Source organism: Strix aluco, chromosome 4 (assembly GCF_031877795.1).
Source record: "Strix aluco isolate bStrAlu1 chromosome 4, bStrAlu1.hap1, whole genome shotgun sequence".
NCBI classification, from domain to species: Eukaryota; Metazoa; Chordata; class Aves; order Strigiformes; family Strigidae; genus Strix; species Strix aluco.
In genome coordinates this window covers 48,948,864-48,975,081 of record NC_133934.1, presented here as the reverse complement: position 1 = coordinate 48,975,081, position 26,218 = coordinate 48,948,864, and the positions used below count along the sequence as shown (strand labels likewise).

Sequence of the window (26,218 nt, the reverse complement as noted above, 5' to 3'; positions counted from 1 at the left end):
AGTTGAACAAGAAATGTGACTCCACATTTTTACCTGTTATGGTTATAAAATAATTTCTTTCATATTTCTTCTAGCTTCAACACTCTCCTGAGGAAAGCATAATGTCATCTCCATCACACTTATTAACTTTAATGAGTTTAATCCTACATTATACTTGAACAGCTTGTATTATTGTGCTCTTTTTTTTTCCCAAATTTTTCTAAGTTTCATTCAATCATTCTGTATTTTTCCAACAAACAAGCAATCTTTCAGTAGGGTAGGGACAGTTGATGCACCTGGAAAACTACAGCACTCCTAGTCATACGAAAACTGCTATTCAGAGTCAAACACTGCCTGCCTGTTCTCATCTACTGCAGTCAAAAATAGGACAATCTGCTCTGCAGTGATGGAGAAACACCAGTGTGAGAGAAGAAACAGAGCCTACAGTTTTTAACATCCATGACTTCCTTTGTTTGCCTTTATATAGCTTTGCTAAATAGTTGACAAGGCTACTGAAATTTGATTAAGAGAATTATTAATGTAAATGCATTTGCAGCTAAACTAAGTCAAGGGAGGGACATATTCCTACAATACACAGCAGAAAGAAAAATGAGCTACAGAAATCCTTCCAGCTTTCCAGGAGAAAGGAGAAAAATCACAGCAGTAAGGACAATCAAGGAGAATTTCTTGAAAGTTTAAGGTTACCAACATATATCATCTGATCTACCCATACCAGGAAACCGTTCAAATTTTACATTAAAAAAAGACATTCACGGCTCTGCCTGCATTTAGCTATCCTTAATCACCAATACGCTACAGATGGAAAAAAAGACACATGACACTGCAGGGCTGATATTAACTATTAGCCTTTGGTCTCCTGCAACTGAACTGCTTCAACCCAGTGCCTTCACTGGCAGATTTCACAATAGACATTATTCACAGAGAGTGGTGCCATCCAAGTCGACTATTCACACACCATTTAAATTAAAATGTTTAACCCTTAAAGGACACAGATATGTTACACCTTAATTACTTTTATTTACCAAGCACTTACTGCCTCCTTTCTCATATCCAGCTGCTAGGAGTGCACACCTAGCAGTAGGAGAAAGCTGCACACCCTGCCCAAGAGAGGAGCATGATGATTCTACATATTCAAATACCATGGCACAGCAGCTGACATGTTTGCACTTGATCCAACCTGTCCGTTGCATTAATTATTCAGTAGTGCTAGTCACATTTTGGGGGCTGAAATTACAAACTGAAATGAGAAACAAACTATTCTTCCTGTGCATTATGAGCTGGAAAAGGAAAAATCCCCTTCCCTTGCTGTCAGCTGGTGGCAAGAATTCCTTTCCCTGCAGGCCAAATGGCAGGGTGGATGCATGGTGCCTGAGCTGCAGCCAGGGAAAAGCTTCAGCCTCTTTTCCCACTCCCCCACCACAGCATGGGCAGTCCCTGTGTTCCCACAGCTTCTTGGAAGCAGCACCCGGGGACTGTTCCAGGTATGTTCACTACATGTGTCTAGTGCCAACACCGGTGAAGAAGCAATGGGAACAGATGTCCCCCCTGCCCCAAATCTAGGCTCAAGTCTCATTTTTATAATACTAGTGTTCTTAAAACCACAATAATCCATGGATATGAGCAAGACAAAGTGTCTAGTGAATGGCAGTAAGCCCTGTCTTGTAACTCTAAGTCACTGATCCCTATTAACCTTCTGAGATTTTTCTCCTAAGTCTCCAGACATAACTACTGAACCAGAGGTGCACATCAGCTTAAACGAAGACCTTGATATATGCTAGTTCACTTCACTCAGAGCTTCTGCAAAGACACATCTCAAGACAAACCCCTGACCTATCTTAAACACACTGTGGGTATCTATCTGCTTTCCCACTTATTTTTTCCAGCCTTTACCTGCATTACACGTGTCTTTACACTTGCATTTACTTGTGTTGCACTGTTAGATGTTGGCCTTGGGGTGAGTGGAGAGCTGCCACAATGTAAGAAGATTTAGAGGAAGTGAGACAACATAGAGCTGCAGGAAGTGCAGCTTGTAATGCGCAGGAGCGAGTTGGCTGAACAAGATGTTTCATGGATATCCACGTGAAAGATAAGCATTACAAGCAAAAATTTATTAAAAAAAAATTTAAAAAATAAGAGACCTTGAACTGGAAGCAAGCTTAAAGCTTGGCTCAAACACAAAGAAGGTGATGGCTGCTTGCTTTCCCTCTTCCCTTCATGGGGAATGAAGCAGAAAGACAAAACAAAAGGTTGATGATGGCTGATATTATCAGTAAAAATGATTCCTCCCTGTGGTCAGTCAGGGAACATATGAAGTGAAAAGAAAGGAAAAAAAAAAAGAAAAAAATCTGTGATGGGAGGAAAGTCCTCTACTGAGACTATGCAAATGTTACTGGGATGTGAACTGCAATTTAAAGAACAAATAAAAATAAATTAAAAAATGTAATATAAAAAAATAAAGAAAACCATAACAGGAGTCGTCTTATTCAAAAATTATGTTCCAAAAACTTAAGTAAGTAGCATTATACTTATATGACTCCTATATAAATCCTATTTTCTTACATTATGAGCATCACTTCAGTATTGGAACAATACTGTTACATGCACATGACACGGGGCCAAATCAGACAAATGTGAGAAAAAGACCCAACAGAAGGACTGGTTACTGGAAAATGTGTTTAAAAAAAAAAAAAAAAAAAAAGCAGCAGCAAGGAACCATCAGCCACAACAGTGCTCCAGCCCAAAGCGTCTGCACAGGCAGGCACACACTGTGCCACCCAGTACATTTGGAATACCCTTTCTCTCCACCCTGCCCACCCACACCCCTGCTCCCTCCCTCTAACAGCTCCCAAAGTTTCCCTTCAGCTGTATTTCCCACAAGATGTGCAATAACTAAATATAAGGGACAGAGAAAGAGGGAGAGCAATTCAAGCAAATTCCCACTTATTTTCTCTATTATCTTGCAAATTTTTACTTCAAATACTGCCTTTTCTTCTTTTTTTTTCCAATAGCGATCCTCAGAAGAAAGAAAATACTCGAAAGAAAGTGCCCTACAGAGGTAGACTGTAACGCTGCTTAGCTGTCATGAAGATTTTCATAAACAGGGCTCCCCACCCATTTCTAATTTCTAAATACTTTATATACTTGCAGGGAAGTATCTCTTCTATATAGCTCCTCTACTGAGCCTTTTGTAATCAATAGGTGCTCTACATTAAAATGACAAATCTTACTGAATACAGAAAGCTATTTTGCTAATGAGATCTATTTTATCTATTTTTTGTATAGCACAACCTTAAACAATTCTAAAAAATGTGCAGAAAGAGAACTCACAGTAAAAAGAAAGTCATTCACAGAGCTGAGACCACCTTTGGGCCAACTGCAGCAATAGTGTAATATTTAATTCCCTTTCCAGATTTTATCTTTACTGCAGACCACAGTCTCTGTGTAACTGCTTCATGTGACACCAACTGTATGCACTGTGCGTGGTATTTCTTTATCTTTAAGTAAGATCCACTCCAGCACACAGGCTACCTGTAACATCATATGCATTTTAGATATTTCAGAAGAGCTGGTAGTTGAAGAACTGGAGGGAATTTTTTGTTGCTTAGCAAAGACTCACGTTTATTCCTTACCTGTGATTCAAAGAGCATATGAACCACCCCTTCTTACTCATGCATTCTGCATATGTTTGAAAGGCAATGCATTAACATTTTTATATACGTAAAATCTTATTTGAAATCCAGAGCGGCTTCCACGATCCCTTCACAGCAAAATTAGCTGGAAAATCTTGGATGACAGTGCCCCTCTCTGGTCAGAAAAGATTAATGCATATTTGCCCGTTCTCTTACAAAACCAGGACCCTTGTTTAGTGAACTGTTTAAAAACTATTCAAAACGCTCTGATTGAGAGCAACAAAACGTTCAAATATCAACTTTAACTAAGTTGAACATTGTTTGCCGATTTATAACCAGAGCACACTGGCTATCTGCGCGTGAAAGCTACAGTACGCTGAGCTACTCTGCATCGTGCAAGCGCACATTTTACATTTAATATCCCAGTCAGAGCTGAAGCTACCCCAGTATGCAAGTCAGAATACCTCCAAACCCTGAACAAAGGTTGAAGGTCTGAACCAAAAGCCCTGTTTTGAAATTCAAAACTCATACATTACCGTGGGAAAAGCACAACAGCTGTACACGCAAGCACAGCAGGCAGCAAGATTTGATTGGTCTACTATGGTCTACAATTAAATTATTAGCAAAAGGACAGAAATTACCTGCATCGCTGTCCACAGCTTCCACCTTTGTGACAAACTCCCCTGGATCTTGGTTTTCATGAACTGCAGTCTCATAAAGCTGCTTCAAAAATATTGGGGTCTCATCATTCACATCAAGAACAATGATGGTTAGAACCTGCGTGGCGGAGAGAGCTGGGCTGCCATCATCAAGAGCCATGACTGTCAAACTGTAGCACTCCTGAATCTCACGGTCCAGAGGCTGGGCTGTAGTTAAAAGCCCTATTATAAAGAAAGAAGGAGTTAGAAGAGTATTCTGGTCCAGGTTAGGATCCCAGTTGTTCCAGCACTCACAGCTTCAGTGCAGCATCACCGTCCATGCTGTGCCACTGCTGCAAGGCTTCCAGACTTTGGAGTCAACCATTACCTGTGATTCCTTTTAGAGTGCTAATTGGCACAGAAATACTCATTTTAACATCAAAGGAAACTGATTCCTGGAATATTCAGGTGAAGTTCAGAGATTCCTTTTCATTTAACTTTGGGCTTAACTTTTTAACTTTATTTAACTTAAGTATCTTTTGCACGTTATGCAATTAGGAGCTCTACAAATAAGCGTCAGCTGTATCGCATAATGGATTAAAAATCAGAGTAAGAACCAGAAAATATTGCAACTATTAGGGTGAGATTTGCATTTGTGTGCAGGTGGTATAATAGTTACAGAACTCATTCAGGAACCAGAGAATTTCAGAGGGCTGAAGAATGAAATTCATCAGCACTTTGAGCCTCCACTGAATATGTTCCACCCACAGTGTAATGCACATTTCTTGATCTTGACTTCGCCTTTCCTTGTGTGTACGTATAGCAGCATATGTGTGTGCACATGCTTTAGGTATGCATCATGCAAAAATGAGAATTAATTATTTTACTGCACACACTTTCTTCCCACATTCCTTAATGTGCTATTGGAAGGCACTCCAGTACATCTACACAACACGGTAATAACATCACGGAGAAATTTCTGAGCTGAGTCTCGCTGAGCTTGCTTACTGCACGTAGTACTGCCATGCTCGTGTGGTGCTCTGCCCAAGGTAATCACCCCTGAAGATAGTAAGTCACCTCCGTAGAGTAACGTAGTAACGTGGTATTTCAGCATTGCATTGTACGCACTCCCAAATACTACCATGAGAAGCACAGTACAAGAAAGTCCAGAGAAGTTACGGTACCTGTGATTTTATCCAATACAAATGCTTTGTTTTCATTGCCTGAAAGAATGTGATATGTAACTTGTCCATTTCTTCCCTCATCAGGATCCTTTGCAATTATGTGGTGCACAAGGAAGCCCACCTCCACATCCTCCATGACGTAGGAATGAGATGAAGACGTAAAACTGGGACTGTTGTCATTGATATCTAAAATAACAATTTTCACAGCCAGGGAATCAAGCCTGCGATCAGTCAGATTTATTGCCTGGTCTGCTGCAGACACTGTAAGGATTACAGAGTGAGTAATCTCCCTGTCCAGTGGAAAAGCTGTGGTCAAGGTGCCGTACAAAGGGTGAATAAGAAATAGATTTTCACCCACGTTACTCATTTCTAGGGAATACTGTATTTTGCTGTTCAGAAAACTGCCATCTCCATCTTTTGCATTGAATGTGTAAACCAGAGTGCCAACAGGTACATTTTCCTCTATGCCAATCACTACAAAGTCTTCTTGAAAATATGGAGAATGATCATTCTGATCTTCTACATCAATACTTAGGAAGACAGTGTTATTCTGTGGAGGATTATTATTATAATCACTTATAATAACTTGCAAAAGGAAGTGTGAAGCTGTTTCATAGTCAAGTTCCTTGGAAAGAAAAAGATCTCCTGTCAAGCTATCTATTTCAAAATGAACATCATCATCATCATCTTTAGCGATACTGAAATGCAGTTTCCTGTTAGCTGTTAGATGATTATCAGGCCACTTCAGAGAATTCAACACTTGTGCAGGTTTAAAATTTTCAGGTATGACAAAGTGCTTGAAATCTTGAGAGAAGACAGATCTCCTATTGGGAACTGGGATTACCTGCAACAAAAGCAAAGACTGCAATATTTTCCCATTATTATTATTATGAATAGTGTAATGAAAATAGTTTTCTTTAATTGAGAGTTTAATCATTTATTATTTGTGACTATATTTATCCTAAGTATGCCTCAAAGCCAGAAAACAAACTGAACATGGTCCCTAAGAGTTCAAGTAGTCCTTGGTCAGTCATACCAGTCAACATAACTCTGTTTCATTCCCAGGTTAAAAAAAAAGGACAAGCCTCTCTCACCCTCTGAATCACAGGGGTCCAAAGACAACTTGAATACTGCTATCTCTGCCCATACTCTGAAGCACTTCAACTGTCTTTCTACATAGGAGAACATCACAGGGACAGATGTGACAACAAAAGTATAGTACATTATGCAGTTTGCCAAAGACAAACAGATAGCTGGGGTTTTTTGAGGGTTTTTTTTGTGTCATTACAGGGTTTCATTCATTATGGGTTGCTGCAGTGTTCCAAGTTAATGCTTTAAAATGAAAGAATCTCTTTAACTGTGGGAACTGCATTTGCCTTGTCATGACTGAAGCGCTTTTTTTCCAAGCTATCCAAAATTAATCATCTTTTGGGTGACACGAAAACAGCAGCCTCAGTGACATTCAACCTCTGATAAAGGAGGGCACAGGCGACCTGGACAAAGCAGCCCCACTGCAGTTCGGTGAAGAGCAGGCAGCTGGCTGTGGAAAGAGCACACACTGTATTTCGCACTCCCATGCAGAGTAGCCCTGTATAGACCAGCACAAAGGAATGAGCTATCCTTATACTGTGTTATAGAGACAGAATTTAGAAAAGAGAGTAATATAGTGGAGGGGAAAAAAAATTTTAAAAAATCTACTCTCTCCCCCATTTTCAGTCCATCCTGATATTTGCTTTTCATTCTGCTGACTTGGATATTTTCCAGTGTTCATAATGATGTCCTAATAAAGCACAAACATCATCTATTTGCAACACAACCCAGAATGCTGTTGCGTATTCTTAACAAATCAAAATGAGTCTGCCCTCTCATTTCCTCCCTCAACAGAAAAACAGCTAAAGAAAGTTACCATGAGACAAGGTGCTCATAATTTTGAACTTTTTCCTTTCTTCACCTTAATTCCCTAGCTCCTCCCAAAATTGTGTTTTCAAAGAAACAGTATCTAACATAACTGTTCTATCCATACAACATAAACAAGTACCTGGATGTAAACAGCAGCATGTCCTTGAAGGGAAGGCATCCCCTGGTCCGTGGCTGTGACCATCATTCTGTAGCCTGATCTCTCAGCATGTGACAGAGACTGGGTTGTTCTTAACTCCCCACTGACAGCATCAATCTGGAAGTATCCTGTATCCTCTTCTATGTGGAAAAAAGTTATGGGTTACTGCAGATTTCTTTGGCTTGCCTGAAGTACTGAACATTATAATTAAAGGTAAAAAAGAGCAGGACCCAGAGGAAAGGGAACGTGCTGCACTCATTTGGATTTCTCTGGCTCATTTGGTTCACCTCTTCTTCCTTCACTGAGTACACAGTTATTATAAACCACTTACTCTGGATTTAGAAAGCTACAGAGAAACGCTATGGAGTGCTAAAGCAACTGCTCGATTTTGTACCAACATTTTTCACACCAATGGTGTGTGAATCAGGAGGGCAGCCAGACACTCCAGGATTGGTACTCCTACTTCCAACAGAAGTTGGCAGGCACGGCCAGAGAAAGAATTAAGTCTTAGTCTCTGAATCGGCATGAAGGGTCAAATAAGTGATGCTGGATACACAGCTGGCTCACGTCCCTTGCAGACTACGGGTCAGTAAAGAGCGCTATCTACTCCTAAGACACCATAACTGCAGTGATGCCACCTGCCGTGCCTGTGCTCTGAACCAGGAGCTAACTGGGAGTAGCTAAAATCTTACAGTAAATTGTTGCAGAGCAACATGTGAATATTGGAAATTATGCTTACAACCTTCATCAAGGACTGGCCGCATGCTAATAACAAGCAACTTTAATTAAAATTACTACTTGCAGCCACATTTATTATTTATATATTACATTTATTCTAGAGTTTCAAAGAAAAATTCTACCATAGAAGAGTAAATAGCTCTTTGTGACTTAGAATCATTATAATCATTTAGGTTGGAAAAGACCCTTAAGATCATTGAGTCCAACCGTAAACCTAACACTGCCAAGTCTACCACTAAACGATGTTCCTAAGTGCCACATTTACATGTCTTTTAAATACTTCCAGGGATAGTGACTCAACCACTTCTCCAGGCAGCCTGTTTCAGTGCTTGATAACTCTTTCAGTGAAGAAATTTTTCCTAATTTCCAATCTAAACCTCCCCTGATGCAACTTGAGGACATTTCCTCTCATCTTATCACTTGTTACTTGGGAGAAGAGACTGACACCCACCTCCCCCATTTTCAAGGAATGCACTACAAATTACTCTCCAATTTTTAGTAAACTGGGAAAGTATCTATTACTTGGTATATCTCACCATAAACTGAGAAAATCTAACTTGTTGTAACTACTTCTCTCAAAATACTACGCAAACAACTTTTTGCTATGTGAATTTTTAATAAGGTGTGCTAGTGAGCTAAAGTCATGCAGCATAACAGCTGCTATTCTAATAAGCAACTGTGGTAAAAATAAATTCAGTGCAGATGTAGTACACAAAACACCCATAAAGAACTATATTTCCACAGGCACCTAAGTGAGCATGAAGCTGTTTATGTTCTCCAAATCTTCACATGCAAATTAATTAGCTGCATATATAGATGTTCAGTTTTGTATCCAATCACCTCACCTGCAACTGTAAAATACTTGCACCTGCAGAATTTGAAAAAACACTGAGCAAACTACTTAGAAAACAGGGTTTTCACAATCAACAAATAGGAGTTTTTCCCAATATTGTTCTGCTATTTTTGACTGACTATAGGTTTCTAATGCTCCATGAGTCCCTTCTGGGTTGACTCTAGTGGTCTGGAACGTAACGAGGAAATTGCCAACAAAAGGAAACAATACGTAGAGACAATTATATTGAATGAGAAAGTCCTGCATTATTCGGGCTAGTTTCAAAATATTAATGCTGCTATATTACTGTTTTCATAAATAGCTTTTGGTTACTTTCCTGGTTTAGGTCCCAACAGCATGTCTACATTCACAGATACGCTATTTTGTTCTATATAATGTTTTATGACACAAAAATCCCAGCTAAGCAAAAGGCAGAGGAGATATGAAAAACAGAACACATAATGTGAATTGCATACATATATTTTTAACATTTTGCTAAAATTGACATTTAAAATAACTGATAGAGAGAACAAACAAGAAACAGAAAACAGAAGTGCATGAAAACTATTCCCTTCATTTTTCTACCAAAATGGAGCTACAGTTACCAAACTGAACCAAAAATAAAAAATAGTTTAAAAAATAATAATCAGAGACAAAAATACTGCAAGTACATAATTGCTATCTGAGCACAAGGCTATGAGGATTCACCCTTGCTTCAGCAGTCATGAGGACAGCCAGTACCTCTTAGCATAAAGACCAGCACTTGTTTTTCCTGTTTCAAGTAGCAGAACATAGATAGCTAAGCTCAACTGAAATAGGTATCAGTCCACAGAGCTTCTGAAGGGTTGAAGCTTATTTGACAGGAGAAAGGAATGGTCAGAATCTACATTTTTGAATAAAATAAAAGAGAGCTGGTCAGAAAAGAAATTACCAATAGCATTATTCACTAGAGACTAGATGACTAGAATTCCACTAAAATCCAAATATTGCATGAAATGGTCAGTTTTGCGCATATTTGGTGGTGATAGAAGTAACAGAAAAGTCTGATAATGTTGGAAAGAGATATTGTGTAAAACCAGAACCCCTTGGGACTTCCATTTTGAAAGTGTTTTCGTCTTTTTTATCTGGTACTGCACTATAAACAGTCAAAACTGAAACATTTCTATTTCTCTGATATTTTTATTAGTCTATTTTTTAATTTATTCATGGACAATTTCAAAGTGTAGCCATTTGATTCTAAATCAGAAAAAAATTCAAGAAAAAACCCCTTATGAAATGGATTTCCCTTCATCTACAGACAGACTAATCAAACTTTTATACTACATTTTGTAGCAAAGCAATTTCTTCAATTTCTGAATTTCAAAAGCCTACCTAAAGATGGATCTTGCTTTTCAACTGATTTAATAAATGACACGTACTAATAGATAGACCACTTTTGTGTACTTTTGCCCAAGATTACTGAGGGCAAGTGCATGTGAGTGGTAGCCTGGTCACTTTCTAAATACACTCCAAATCCTCCTCCTCATTCTTTTTGAAGTTCAAAGTGATGAACAACGGGAAAGGTGGCTTTAAGTTGTACACGCAAAGAGCATGTCCGTCATTGCTCTAAAAGCTCATGTTCCCTGCACTTCCAGAAACATTTACTGAGCTTTCATCTCTGTAAGTCACCTCAGTTAGGCAACTGCTGCTTGTATCATACACCCTAAAGATGTCCCTTTTTGTATGAAGAGAACAAAGAAGAAAGTATAGGAGAAATGGATACGAAAGAAGGAAATTGAGAAGAGCAGATGAAGTATGGAACAGAAAAAAATTAAATCTCTCAATAACTGGACTCTAATGGCCCCCATCTCTTCTTGTGCTTGCAACTCTACCCTAACCCGCCAGTAAAGGGATACACTTTTTCACTTAAATTTTCCATCTCTGGATTGTTCAGCCTGTTGGCCTGGCTTTCATTTACATGAGGTTCTCCAAAGTCCAGGCACTCTCTCAACTCTGTGCTCTCAAACCTAATCACAGAGAGTGCAGTTCTGGACAAAAAAAGATGGCCTGAGAAACACCAGGCAATGTGTGGCTGTGAACTTTGGTAGAACATTCAAGCCTTCCAGGGACTGGCATTCAAGCAAAATGGCCCAGAAAACAGGCAGAAAGTAACAGTAGAGTTTCCTCAGGTGTTTGTGACCTCAGTACACAGAGATAGCTACATATTTTTACCTAATTTCCTGAAGAACTTTATCCTTCCTAGGTTTTAAAATACTTAGTGCTTTGGCCATCTCATTCTCCTTTGAGATGAAAGAAAAGTTTTTTCTCTTAACAGAAAAGAAGAAGGTAATGCCATGGCTCCCAGAGAGCTTAAACACCACAGGGCTGCTACAGAAATGCCACCCTCTGCAAGTCTATGAATGTTCCCTGCAGCTGCTTGGAAATCACCCTGGAGAACAAGTACTCATCCCACAGATGTAGGTACACTTGCCAATTCAAGTGTGTTAGCAGCATAAACTAGGCTTCTCCTAGCACTCTGATGGTCAAGTGCTAATGTATCTACATAACTGGTCCAAATATAACTGTAAAAGCCTCTACTTTGCCAGTGCTAGTCTTGACACACAAAGCAATAGTTTATGATGCACTGTAAATACAGACTAATTTTTGTTATAAATGCTATACTATAACCTACTGACAGTCATAAAGAAGGCCAGGCAAATCACTTTCCAATTGCCAGCATCACTAAGGAATAGTACACACAGCTGGGATTCACCTCTTCCTGAATTAGGTTACTCCTTCAGTGACATCACAGAAGTGGAGGTATGGCCATATGATCATGCATTTCCATACACATGAATGTTTAAGGATGATTTGGTTTGATTTTCTGAGAAGAGGGAGGCACATTTTTAAGGAAACACTTCTCTGAAGGCTAGAATTCATCTGTTGTGTAAATCTCATAGTTTTTTACAGATTTTTCCTTATGTAATTTGTTGGCATTTGTCATTAGTCCTCCTGCATAGCTTAATCTATTGCTGCTATCTTGGCACTTCTTTAAGTTCTCAAGAACATTAAAAATTAGCTTAACAGCTGACATTAACACTCATAGCTCTTAATCTTGTGGCAGTCCCTCAACTGTTGAAAAGAGCACTGGTCTGCATGCAGGCCTCCAATTAACCTGATGTCTTTGTGTTTAACAAATACGGCTGTAAATCAGATCAAATTTCTTTCTTCATATTTTAGAACTGAACAATGTCCCAGAACTAGAAAATACTGTTTTAAATATAAACCAGGCAAGAACTTCACCAGGAAACAGAAGACCAGATGTTAAAGGCTGTGAGCCAACTAACAACAACAACAAAAATTAGTATCAGAGAAGCTCAGCTGTTTCTGGATTTGTTTATTGGGAAAATATCTAGTTCCAAGGCTGGGAGGGCTCTTTTAGTGGGGTTTTTTTTTGCTGCTGTTTTTATCCTTTTGTTTTTTCTAGAGACAACATTTGCAAGGCCAGTCATATTTTGTTTTGTTAGTCATTTTTATAATTTGAACTCTTACTTACTCCCCTCTGGGGCTCTACAGTGAAGTCAGTAAGAAAATCCAATGTGCTGTTTGAAGGAAGGGGATATATAGTTAGATATACAGACAAGCAGAGACCACTGAAGAATACTTCCCGTGTTGCCTGGCCGTCACCCTTCAAACAAAGGGTCGGGTACTACTCACTCCCCTTTTCTTAAGGGAAATTATTTCGTGCAAAATATCATTATTCAGACATCTATGATTCTCTCCAGTTCCCTCTGAAAGAGGCAGTTACTTGTATCCAAATTAAGGGAATAATAGTGTGGCCATAAACTGACCCTACAGTCTTTTATTATCTACGTATATTTCAACTGCAAATTTTTCAACAGAGTTGTTAAATGTCTCATTTTTTTAAGCATCTCTTGGTGGAAGAGAGCAGAGTTAGTTCTCTGGCCTTTGTGGATTTGGATCTTAAAGTCCTTCCATTACTCCACAGAAGTCAAAAGGGTACGTAAAGACCCAGTATAACATAATCCATGGGAATCTTTTGGTTATTTCAGCCTTGGCAAGAGGCAGCTACAGATTCCCTTGCTCTTTAAGTGTGAGGAGTAATGTGGATTTGCAGTATTTTGTTCTTTACTCTGCAGTGACAAATAATTGTAATGAGTTTAAACCAACCGAGCCCGCATTTGAGCTCTGCCTACACAGAGAAGAACACTTGAGGAAATACACTGGGTGGATGGAAATATTGGAAATGTTTTCTTACTCCAATTAAACAGTATGCTCTATGTGCAAATTACCACAGACTACATATACCAAGCTTAAAAGGTACTGATTACATTCAGCTGATAGAATAGAGCAGGTACCAAACTAAAAGAAATAGTTCTGTTCTTGGCACCTCTTGCTGGTTTGAACCAATAGTGAAGCAAAGCAGAAGGAACAGACATGTTTTCCTCACTGGTTACAGATGGAGTTCCCTTTTGCATGAAAGTGTAGCAAGCAGTATGCAGCAAAACCAGAGATCACATCTATGTCTCCTACCAGTATTAACGTCCCAGTCCCACTCATGTTCTGATTTAGGACTGGTCTGTTACTGATTTCACTGCAAACAAAACTGGATTCTATAGCTTACCCCAGAAGTGAACATGTAGGAATTATGGGGAAAACTAAAGAGAAGTGTTTTTAAGCAGCCATGCTATGTCAGGTTAACACAGTGCTAAACAAAGGGTGAAACATGAACTAAAAACCACAAGCTTCATTGTTTGCCCAGATTATCTGCTGATCCTTCTGATCCCTGTCTCAGACTGTCATGAACTGCTCTTTTAGCAGGAAAATTTTCAATTGGTCATGGGAAAAGGGAGATCATCTTTCCTTTAAGATGTTAAACAACTGACTGAAACACTAAACTGTACAGTACAAGATCACTGTCCTCATCTTTTCCGAGTGCTGTTTGAATGCTCTCTGGCCAGCCACACAAGCAACCACATCCCTGGGAAGGATGGGGCAGAGGGGGAAAGGAGGAAAGGTAGCTGCTTGACCCTCCTTAGATGCTTCATAATACATATGATGGTCCTGATTCCTATTCACACAGGCAGCTTTATTCTAACAGACACAAAAAAGACATAAAATCCTGTATGCATACATGGCACCTCTAAAACTCTAGTTATTTCAATGTGTCTTTTCTTATGAATAACACTTGAAATTCTTACCTGATTCTATTGAATATAATACGACACCGTTGTTTCCAGAATCAAAGTCTTTTGCAAAGACAGTGGTAATAAGTGTCCCTGATGGCTGCCCTTCCAAAACCTGTCATAAAGTAGTTTATAAATAATTTGCAAATATACATGGATAATAGCAAGTCTTAAAATAAATTCCTTGCCATAACACAAGAGTTCAGCTGTTGCTCTATTTTCCATTTCAGTAATATTTATAGTCAGTGCAAAGAGCATTTCAGGAAACGGTTAAATAATACAGTTCTAGCAATCCTCTGTTATGGTCTGCATATATTGCTAATTCAAAAATCTTTAATACAGCAGACTCAGAGGTCAGAAATTTAAAAATTCTACTGCATACATAAATAAAATTACACATGTATATCCTTTACATCTAACAATATAGAAGGCAGAGAAGTGTAATCATTCGATAAATTCTGAAGTTCCCAAGTATAGCCGCGTCTCAATCAAGAACGGGTTGCGTCCCGCTGTCAGCACGGCGCTGTCGCCGTTTCCCCGCCGGGGGTTCGGGCTCCTGCCGCAGGGTGGTGCTCGGCCCAAGGCAGCGCCCCGCGGCAGCACCCACCTGGAGGCGCAGCTCCTGCCCGGGGGGTGCCTGAGGGAAGAGGGGCTTGTTGTCGTTGAGGTCCCTCACCGCGATGTACACGGTTGCTGTGGCGTTAAGCTGCGGTGACCCGTGGTCGGTCACTAGCACGGTCAGCTGGTGGTGAGCTTGTTTTTCATGGTCTAGTGCAACCCAGTTTATGATTTCACCTGAGGGACAAAGAAAACGAAGGAAAAAGGGAGTTAGATATTTACTACATGTTAGCATGCATCTTACTACATGCAATTACACATTTAATTTCATGTGAAATAATGATACATGTCTTCTGAGACACCTTACTGCTGACATTAAAACCTCACTCTTCCAAGCTCCCCTCCATAGAAACATTCTGTCAATCACTTTAGCATCATATTACATCCTTTACCATACAGCGGATGCCCCAGAGCAAAGGTGTAAAACAGTATGAACCAACAGGCTGACCTTTCAGAGAAATCCATCTGGCCTTTTCTTCACCACACTTCAGGACAGATAATACATGAGCACAGGGTTTTAACTGCTGACAATCGGCCTTTATTATGCCCTTGGGTTAGAAATTCTCAACACAATGTCTGTACATTAATCAGGAAGCCTTACGTCTCCTACACATTCTGGTTAACCCAGTGAATAAATCCGACCCAATCTTCTCTCCATCTGCTCAACCAAACTCAATACAGCTGTAGATTTGCGGTTGACCAAAGTCCTTCGCACAGATAACCACATATTATTTTAAGATCTTCTTGGTTAACTCCTAGTACTCAGTTTGCCTTTAAACTTCCATAAATGTACTCGACTGAAACCTGCTTTGAAATGACAGTTTTATTTTGAGATTCATACAGACAAAGTCTGGGAGAGCCTGTTCACTCCCCATGAGGACAGGACATGTGGGAACAGGAATTTTAAACAGCAGATCTTTGCTTGCTACGTATCATTTTGCTAAACCAGATTATTTACAGTGCCTGTGTTCCTCACAGGATTCCCTTCCTCTGGGCTGTCCATGCTGTGATCTGTGGGGTTATACCATGTGGACATAGTATCTATTACTCAAGGCATTTGTGATTCACTGCAGAGTACACCCTGTGCAGTGAAAAATTTCTCTCAGCCAATTTGATTTCTGTGGAGCCATGTACAACATGAACTCAGTTTTGATGCAATTTACAGAAGTTTTCACAAATATTTGAAATCACTGTAACTGTCAAATATCATAGTTACCTTTACAGTTACTTATGGTTGATTAGAACTTTTCAACTGCACTTGATCACAGGCAGTTAAGTTCCTCATATGAACTATTGAAGCTATAACTTAAAACAACTTCTTTTAATTTGTTCCAGTCAAACACTAAAACTTATGACCAAGTGACCAGAATGAAGTCATGAAAAAATCAAATCCTAAGGGTTAGTTCATTTTTCATGAACATGTATTAGATTTATTTCATTCCCCAAATTGTGAAGCTCTGAGTTACAATATTCACATATCAACCCATGAGATTCACAGAAGTTCCTGAAAGCTTTACACTTTACTTCCATTCCCTTAGGGAAAACTGCTTTGCAAAAGCAATATTAGGCAGATTACAAATCATAAAATGCTACCTGTGTTGGAATTCATCTTGAAATACTTTCCATCAGACAAGAGGAAATAGGAAAGTTGTCCATTTCTTCCAGAGTCTTTGTCAACAGCTGTAATGGTGCCAACCACACCCCAGGGAATTGGATTTTCCTCCATTTCAAAGAAGTAGCTCTCACGCACGAACATGGGAGAATTATCATTTTCATCCAGGACATTAACTATTACCGATGTACTTGCATTTTGTCTGAGGTTTTTCTCCTTGGAGGTGCTGACCAGGGCTCTAAAACTTAGGATCTGTGCACATTCATAGTTCAGGTGTTTCCAAAGATAAATCCAGCCAGTATCAGAGCTGATTCTGAATGCAACAGAATCTGTGCTAGGCTCTAAGGAATAAGTCAGCTTGGACGCAACGCTGTGTGGATCAAGTGAGTGGGCTTGAACCTGAAGGATCCGGGCACCTGGAGAGGTAGCTTCACTGATTTCTACTTGATACACCAAGTTTTGAAAAATCAAAGTAGGGCCCATCATCTGCTCTTCAATAATTACCGTCAACATCAGCAAAGAAGTCAGAGGAGGACTTCCACAGTCTTCAGCTGCTATGTGTAGAGTATATTCCTGCCGCTTATCTGCAAACACTGTCCTGGTGAGGTTTACCACTCCAAGGCTTGGATCAATGCTAAACACATTTGACTGCTTGCTTGCAATACTGTATTTGATTGCCCCATTTAGGCCACTGTCTTTGTCTTCTGCATGAGCAATGTAGACAGCAGTGCCAGGAGGCTGGGTATGTGAAATAGTTACCTTATCAGATTTGGCAAGAAATACTGGAGGATTGTCATTAACATCTATCACAGATATGTTGACCTGGGTGCTACTGTAGACAGGGGAGTTACCCAACTGTGACTGAACAGTGAGCACCACAACAGACTGAGTTTCATGGTCAAGTTGTTTTTTGGTGCGGATAATACCAAACTGGGGGTCAATAGAGAATCTTCCATGTGGATCACCAGAGGAAATTCTGTAAGAAACCACTTCTAAAGAATCTAGAAATGGAAATAACAACAAAAAGTGTAAAATAAATATGAAAGGGATAACATGAAGGTTGGTAAGAAGATCTGTGAAGTCTGCATGCTCTTAAATTCAGTGGAGTGAGTGTAAGCTACACAGATGTTTGACTTCCTTGGGCTTTTTATGCTTCCTTCTTCCTGTCCCTGGAGCCCTTCAGTTAAAAAAAAAAATACTGTACAGGCTTGATCTGACTGTATACAGTTTGTCCACTTGTGCACCATTTGATTTTCATCTCACTGGTATGATAAAACTCTACAGAGAAAGTAGTATAATAGCCTGTTGTTTTTCCCTGATCTAAAGTATAGAAAAAACACTCCTATAAATTAGTCTTATGGGAGTAATTTCACTGCACACAGGCATTCACTATAGCAAGGAATGAAACAGGTGGCACTTCTCTGAAAGAACTAGATTTTACTGAACTTACAGTTCATGGATGACCATTGCTATAACCCTTATACATCAGATGCTACATAAAGCAAAATATATCTAAAGGTTCAGGCATATGACCAAGGCTGCACCACAGATGCTACCTCACCCTGAGGACAGTGGTCAATGCACTGCCCTTCCAAGAAGAAGAAAGTGGCAGGACCTGACTATTCAAACTTGTATAAAATCTCTGCCTATACCACCTTACATGTACAGATCCATCATCAAGCTGGTACATGGACTCATGGCTCCCACTGTTCTGCATAGGAACCAAATATATACGGCTCTCAGGACAGCATCTTTTATTACTAAGGCCTGGCATGAGCTAACCTATTTCTCTCTAAAAATGATAAAGGAACCGAATGGATTAAATACATTTGCAAAAGGTCCCATAAACATTCATCTGGACTTTACTGCTCGATTTGGGAAAATGTGGGATTTTTTTGGTTTTATTTGTTTAGTTGGTTTGATTGGGGGGGTGGGGGTGGGGGGAGGAGGGTGTTTTGTTTTGTTTTTTTTCAGCAGCAGCACTTTGTATAGATTCTCTGAAACTTCTGAATACTCTCTGATCATGAGTATTGCTCTGAGATTTGTCTTGCATGGCTAATGCTTTAACACAAGCCACACCATCACATAGACCCTCCCTTACACTTTCATAACATGCTTCCCATCTCCCATTTACAGTTATAGAAATCCATCTGGAAGAAAATGAAGGCAGTTGCCAATCCCCATGGACCACCAAGGAGAGTACCACAAATCTCCATCTGTTCTAAAGAGCATCCTGATACAGCAGTGATTACATCATTTGCTGTAAATACTAACAGTAAATACCACTTAATGCTCAGGCGGAATAAATATGAAAGTTTGAAAAAAAAAATTATCTGCAGATATTTCCAGCTAATGGTGACAACAAAAATGCAGTGTAATCTCTGAGTGTGCAACTTACTTGGAGGCTCTCTGGCCTTTATGGTGCCAATCAGGCTGTCTTCAGGTGCATCTTCGGGAACAGAAAAAGCATACCGGGATCTCTCAAATATGGCAGGGGCCGAAGCGGACTGAAGGATGTTTACTGTGACAGCTGCATTGGTGGCAGAAGAAAGGCCACCCCCATCCCGCGCAGAAACAGTCAAGAAGAGTGCAGAATGTGCCAGGCGGCCAAGAGCTGAGATCAGGTAAATAATTCCTGGAAGTAAACAGAAAAGTCCACAAATAAAACATCCACACAAACAGGGTTGAAGACCCAAAGTTCAAATCTTAGGAGCAATGGGCTCTGTAGAAAGTATCTGGGAAGCAATCACCTGCTGTCTGATCATAAGTTTCTGATAAAGTACCTTTTAATAGTAAATTCTAAGGTCTCTTGAATTTGCAAGCTGCTAACAATTATGTTTCATATAAACTACATAAGTAATTCTTGGAAAAGAAAATGCAATGCTCTGTCCAGAAATACAGCACTTTGGACGTGCCTTCCTCAAGATAAATACATTTGCATCCTTTAACTCCAATGAATGAGACTCGCTGACCCCGAATACAGTCTCTTCCAACTGCTAAAATAAGTCTTCAGTAGTATCAGGTAATTATGCTCAGTTTAAAAATACTCTGTATATTACTACAGAAACCCACATCTAACAATTACTACCTAAGAGCGTAGTATGGATAGAAAGAATGAACAGGCAGGAATCCTGTCCCATCTTTTCCTGCAGTAAAAGCTTTTATGAATGTCAAAGAAAGCTTTGTTTGAGTGAAGACTTCAGTCTCAGTAATGAGAATTACATGCAAACCATAGCTCTCTATGGGATGTTCATAACAGTCCAAACAAGTATCCAAAACTGATACTTGTTAATTGTTCCATGAGAGACATTGTCCTTTGCAAGCAAATTAAGGATTTATGAATTAAGATATAAGCCCACAAATAAATCATTAGCCTTTAGAGCACTCTGAAATGTCTCATCTAGATGAAGTGAACATGAATACTTAAAGATTTAGGGGGGCACACTGAATCATAGGGCAATATAGCTGATCACAGTATGTTTGTTACTTCATGAATTGTGTAACTAACTTAAAATCCGAGACACACAGTCAAAGATCAGGTGCTTTCAGCCAGGTAGAAGATGGAATAAGGAAACACAGTTATGTGCTAGAGAGCATTAACACTGTTTTGTCCTATCCTTTCCAGCATCTTCTCTGTCGTTGGAACAGGAGGAAAAACACTTGCACTTATTCTGCAGTGACAAAAATCCCTCAATATTTGAAGACCCTTTGATGGTCACAGATTTTGCAACACATGGAAAGCTATTTGTGAAGTAACATTTTCAACACAAAAATGAAGACAATAGGTGACAAAATGCAAGAAAATTCTTCTTCACAATGTCTGAGTTTAACTAAATATATACTAAACACTAAAATTGCAGTGAGCTAAGTAGTAAGGTTGTAGCAAACTCAAATGATCCAACTAATACAGACAACTCTCTACATACCAACAAATATTTTTAAGACATGCCTATTTTTGTAGAAGCTGGTAAATCACAGAATCATCTAGGTTGGAAAAGACCTTGAAGATCATCTAGTCCAACCATTAACCTAACACTGACAGTTCCCAACTAATACCCCTAAGCACTATGTCAACCCGACTCTTAAACACCTCCAGGGATGGGGACTCCACCACCTCCCTGGGCAGCCCATTCCAACACCTAACAACCCGTTCTGTAAAGAAATGCTTCCTAATATCCAGTCTAAACCTTCCTGAGTGCAACTTGAGGCCATTACCTCTTGTCCCATCGCTCATTACTTGGTTAAAGAGACTCATCCCCAGCTCTCTGCAACCTCCTTTCAGGTAGTTGTAGAGGGCGATGAGGTCTCCCCTCAGCCTCCTCTTCTCCAGACTAAACAACCCCAGTTCCCTCAGCCGCTCCTCGTACAACATGTGCTCCAGACCCTTCACCAGCTTCGTTGCCCTTCTCTGGACACACTCGAGTAATTCAATGTCCTTTTTGTAGTGAGGGGCCCAAAACTGAACACAGTCATCGAGGTGCGGCCTCACCAGTGCCGAGTACAGGGGTAAGATCACTTCCCTGTCCCTGCTGGCCATGCTATTTCTGATACAAGCCAGGATACCATTGGCCTTCTTGGCCACCTGGGCACACTGCTGGCTCATGTTCAGCTGGCTGTCAATCAACACCCCCAGGTCCCTCTCTGACTGGCAGCTCTCCAGCCACTCCTCCCCAAGCCTGTAGCGCTGCTGGGGGTTGTTGTGGCCCAAGTGCAGCACCCGGCATTTGGCCTTATTGAAACTCATACAGTTGGCCTTAGCCCATCGCTCCAGCCTGTCCAGGTCTCTCTGCAGAGCCTCCCTATCCTTGAGCAGATCAACATTCCCACCCAACTTGGTGTCATCTGCAAACTTACTGAGGGTGCACTCGATCCCCTCATCTAGATCATCAATAAAGATGTTAAACAGGAGTGGCCCCAAAACCGAGCCCTGGGGGACACCACTCGTGACCGGCCGCCAACTGGATTTAACTCCGTTCACCACAACTCTTTGGGCCCGGCCATCCAGCCAGTTTTTTACCCAGCAAAGCGTGTGCCCATCCAAGCCACGAGCAGCCAGTTTTGCCAGGAGAATGCTGTGGGAAATGGTGTCGAAGGCCTTACTAAAGTCAAGGTAGACAACATCCACAGCCTTTCCCTCATCCAATAAGCAGGTGGCCCTGTCGTAGGAGGGGATCAGGCTTGTCAAGCATGACCTGCCTTTCATAAACCCATGCTGACTGGGCCGGATCATCTGGGTGTCCCGCATGTGTTGTATGATGGTACTCAGGATGAGCTGCTCCATCAGCTTCCCGGGCACCGAAGTCAGGCTGACAGGCCTGTAATTTCCTGGATCATCCTTCTAACCCTTCTTATATATTGGCATCACATTGGCCAATTTCCAATCTGTCAGGACCTCCCTGGTCAGCCAGGACTGCTGGTAAATGATGGAAAGCAGCTTGGCGAGCACCCCAGCCAGCTCCTTCAGCACCCTCGGGTGTATCCCATCTGGTCCCATAGACCTGTGTGTGTCTGTGTGATGCAGTAGGTCACTGACTATCTCCTCCTGGATTGTGGGGGAGGTCGTTCTCCCCATCTCTGTCTTCTGGCTGAGGAGGCTGGATTCCCTCAGTACAACTAGTCTTGTTATTAAAGACTGAGGCAAAGAAGGCATTAAACCCCTCAGCCTTTTCCTCATCACTTGTTTCCTCCTGCATCTAGCAGGGGATAGAGGCTCTCCCTGGTCTTCTTTTTGCTGCTCACATACTTATAGAAACATTTCTTTGTCCTTGATTGCTGAAGCCAGATCCATTTCTAGCTGGGCTTTAGAACTCCTGATTTCTGCCCTGCATAGCCTCACAGCATCTTTGTAATCACTGTGAGTGGCTAGCCCCTTCTTCCAAAGGCTGTAAACTCTCCTTTTCTCCCTGAGTTGCAGCCAAAGCTCCCTGTTCAGCCAGGGTGGTCTTCTCTGCTGCTGGCTTCTCTTAGAGCACCTGGGGACTGCCTGCTCCTGAGTCAGTAAGAATTCCTTCTTAAAGAGTGCCCAGCCTTCCTGGACCCCTATACCCTTCAGGACCGTCTCCCAAGGGATCCTGTCAAGCAGGTGCCTAAACAAGTCAAAGTCAGCCCTTTGGAAGTCCAGGATGTCAGTTCTGCTGCCCCCTCTCCTGGTCTCTCTAAGAATAGGGAACTCTATTTAATAATTTCATGATCACTGTACCCAAGTTGGCCTCCAACCGCCACATCATCCACCAGTCCTTCTCTGGAAAATAAAGACACAAAACCTCCAGCAGCTCAGAAGAACCAATCCTTTAAACTTTGAGATATCTTTGTAATTTCCTGGCTCTCAAGACAGGTTTAATAGAGATGATATCTGGCATTCAAGGCAGACATCTAGTGGTCCTATTTGTCAGGCAGCGTAAAAATTACATTTAACACAAAGTGCCTTAAGAGAATCAGTGCATGATTCAAGCACAATATATATTCTCAAAATTCAGTGTGAAGCCACAACACTAATTTGCTGCAATGCATTTTTATGTAGAATAATGGAAAATACATAAAATTCTTATAAATATTCAAATGTGCATGCAGTATACTTTCCAATTATACTGCCAAGGCATTATAATAACAAACTGTGTCTTGATATGCTTAAAATGCATTCAAAGGTTCTTCAAGATCAAGGAAGAATGCTTTCCACTAACAAAGGACACTTATTCCAGTGTGACAAACCACAGTAAAACCCCAGCAAATACACAGATGGATTCAGAATTCATTGCTGATCCAGTTCCTATGCCAATAACTGATGCACTTCCAAGAATCAACCTTATTTTGGCCTTTTTTTTCTTTTTTGTCTTCTGATGATTAGGTTTTACAATTGGTTAAGACAGCTCAACAAAGTAGTCTTCCAAGGACATAAACTTCTGGCATTTCCTGAGGTAATCTGAGCAATTGTAGCTCAAAGTTTTAACCTTTTTTTTCCTCCCAGAGGCTAAACATATAAACATGGATTTTAAACACTGTCACTGTCAAATTAAACAAGACCAATCAAGTTAACTGTATTTTACTAACTTGACCAATTGGGTATTTTTCTATTGACAAGGCCAAAAATATCTCATTCCCATTTTGGATACTTCAAGATGTATGTGAAGAGTGGGAAAACTTCTACAGCAAAGCATTGTGCTGAAATTCTTACTCCCAAAGCATTCACTAGTGACTTTAGAACATCCCCTAGCAAAGGGTGGAACAACCAGTGCTCCACTCCAGGAACTCTGAAGACCTGGTGGAGCAGAAATATTTCAGAACCAAAATTACTTCTCTGCTGACCTAGACAGATCACAGTACAGTCCATGCCATTGCTGCTACACAAAGCAGACAGAAAAGAAAAATGGATAAAAGATTTTTCTTCCTCCGTTCTTTTGCTGTGTCCTAGGGAGGGAAGGGAATAGGTAATCCTGCCAACTCAGTCCTCTCTTGCAGGACCAGGGACACCCTAAGAACAGTGGCAGATTCCAATTAAAAAGTGTATGTCTTCCATATGGTTCCTTCCAGCCTCAAAACTGTAGTATGCAGGATATTTAAGAACCCAGTTTGACTTTTAATTATATACATTTTGTTTATTTCAGCATTTGTAGGACTCGGCATTAGCTTTGCATCTGGCGATATATAATCTATACAGACATTTGGGACAGCTCTACCATGTGTAGGGGAACATGTCACATTAGGCTCTATTATGGCACCATATGACAGGAAAGAAGCTGTAGAAGTAAGCAGCATCTGGAATCCTACTTTCTATATGGTTAGGTAAAAACACCAGACTGTGACCAAAATGAACATTCATGACACTTTGGTCAAAAGTAGCTGCCATCATACCTCGGAGCAGGCTGGTTAGGTGTATTTGATCTGCTGAAGTACAGTGCAGGAGATCCCCTAGTACTACATCACAAAGGCAGAAACATGGGGCTAACTGCAAGCAGCAGGAACTAGCTGTGAAAGTCACACACTCAGTGTGAGAAACTCAACAGAGGTGTGCTGTGCTAAATAACAGGCTGAAGATGAGTCACGGTTTTCCTTTCTCTCCTGTTCTGTAATTAAGAAAATACAATAGCTTATTATTATTACCATAGTCATTTGCAGCCTGCAATTTGTGGCTTCAGAAAACTTAAAAGACAATTAGGTTGCTGTGGTACAGAATATATTCTTTCATTATGAAAAACAGTTTCTAGAAAAACTAACAATGGAAAGGGAATAATGAAATGGCTCCTCTGTGAGGAACATTTTACGGAGACCAAAGCTCCCAGCAGGGGTCCACACAGACACAAGTCACTGCATGAAAAATGCCACCTTCTTTCTTGCAGCTTGGCTCCCCATATATATGGACAGTCTTTATCTACTGCCTTTAATAACATTTAATTCCCACTTTTTTGAATTTATTGTTTATATTACTGCAGTGCCTTGAAGATTTTACCTCTGGTTATTCCTCGTTCTGCAGGAGAGAGAACTGGAATCAATTCTGCTTCACAGGTGAACAAGCATAATTACATACCAGATGAAGCATTAACATCCAGCCTCACTTACACCTTGGCAATCTCATTTTCTTCACTAGACCTGCACGGCTGTAACTGACTGCAGATTTCAACCTTTATAAATCAAAACCATGACCCAAAGACTGCCTATCATGATTTGCATACACATGTTAGACAGACTCTGCATGACAGCAACTGCCACCACAGGCTCAAGTTTGGGAACAGCTCTGCACCGGCGCAGCACAGCCACATTGGGAGTTAGAGATATTTTGCTGCAGGACAATCTGTGCTTACTGGCTAGTGTAAACTGTTAAAACAGTTTTGGGAATTCAGTGTATGGTGAGAGCTAGTACTAATGAAGGGCAAAATCACGACTGTCAACTCTGACCTGCTTCATCCTTCCTCACTCACTGCATGTTTCAGGGCACTAACTCCCAAGAAGTTCTTGTTCACCACTTTGTGCCTATCAACAATGAAAGGTAAAACGATGCCAATGTTCACCCAGAACACACAAATGCGTTAGTGAAAGACAGGATTCTGTGGCACCCACCATTCTCTGGCAATGACAAAATTTCTTGTGGGCTTGATTTTGCTGCTCTTATTTTTGTGGAGATGCACTGTGCTCCACAGGTAGGTTAGCTGCTAAGTGCTGTTTCTCAAGAGTTAAAGGCAGGAAATACATATGGTGATTCTTTTAAAATATATCTCTGATCTCCATGATCCTGTGTTCAGTCCTAACATTACAATAGCATAGATCACCAAGCTAGGTTCACTCACCAAAAGCACATTTGTATAGCAGAAATAATTCTACTTATCCCAATAGGATTTCCACACATGCATCTAAATTGACCACTTTGAAAATCATCTCTTATTCCCCAGGGTTCTCATGTAAGCAAAACAAAAACCAGTCCTACATTTACAGCCATTCATAGGTAAACAAAACGTTTTCCACTAGTCAAGCACTGCAGATGCAAAGATATAAATCAGGACACACTAACTTCAGTAAAAAAGTCTGGATTGCCTAGAAATGTGTATTCATTTAAATAGCTTCCAATATTTTCTCATCGTTCATGAAATAAAAAAACAACTTTAGAACACAGCAAGAGGAATAAAATCAACAACTATCGATAGCATTCTCTAAGACTCCAAAACCGAACACCCTAACAACTTTAAAAGATGGCAGTATTTCTTCAGCAAACATCCTAGGATAGGTCAGCTGGCATG

The 26,218-nt window shown here is 40.5% G+C and overlaps 1 protein-coding gene across 1 annotated transcript in view; it reads right to left on the bottom strand.

Annotated features, from left to right (window-relative positions):
- The window catches only part of DCHS2 (dachsous cadherin-related 2), a 129,357-nt gene that overhangs the window by 29,993 nt on the left and 73,146 nt on the right, over nt 1-26,218 (bottom strand). Inside the window, exons 4-10 of the mRNA XM_074821269.1 lie at nt 18,892-19,128; nt 16,475-17,494; nt 14,871-15,058; nt 14,279-14,378; nt 7,490-7,647; nt 5,452-6,295; nt 4,271-4,510 (exon numbers count right to left, since the gene is read on the bottom strand). Coding sequence (XP_074677370.1) covers nt 4,271-4,510; nt 5,452-6,295; nt 7,490-7,647; nt 14,279-14,378; nt 14,871-15,058; nt 16,475-17,494; nt 18,892-19,128 — 2,787 coding nt within the window. The remainder of the gene's footprint in view (nt 1-4,270; nt 4,511-5,451; nt 6,296-7,489; nt 7,648-14,278; nt 14,379-14,870; nt 15,059-16,474; nt 17,495-18,891; nt 19,129-26,218) is intronic.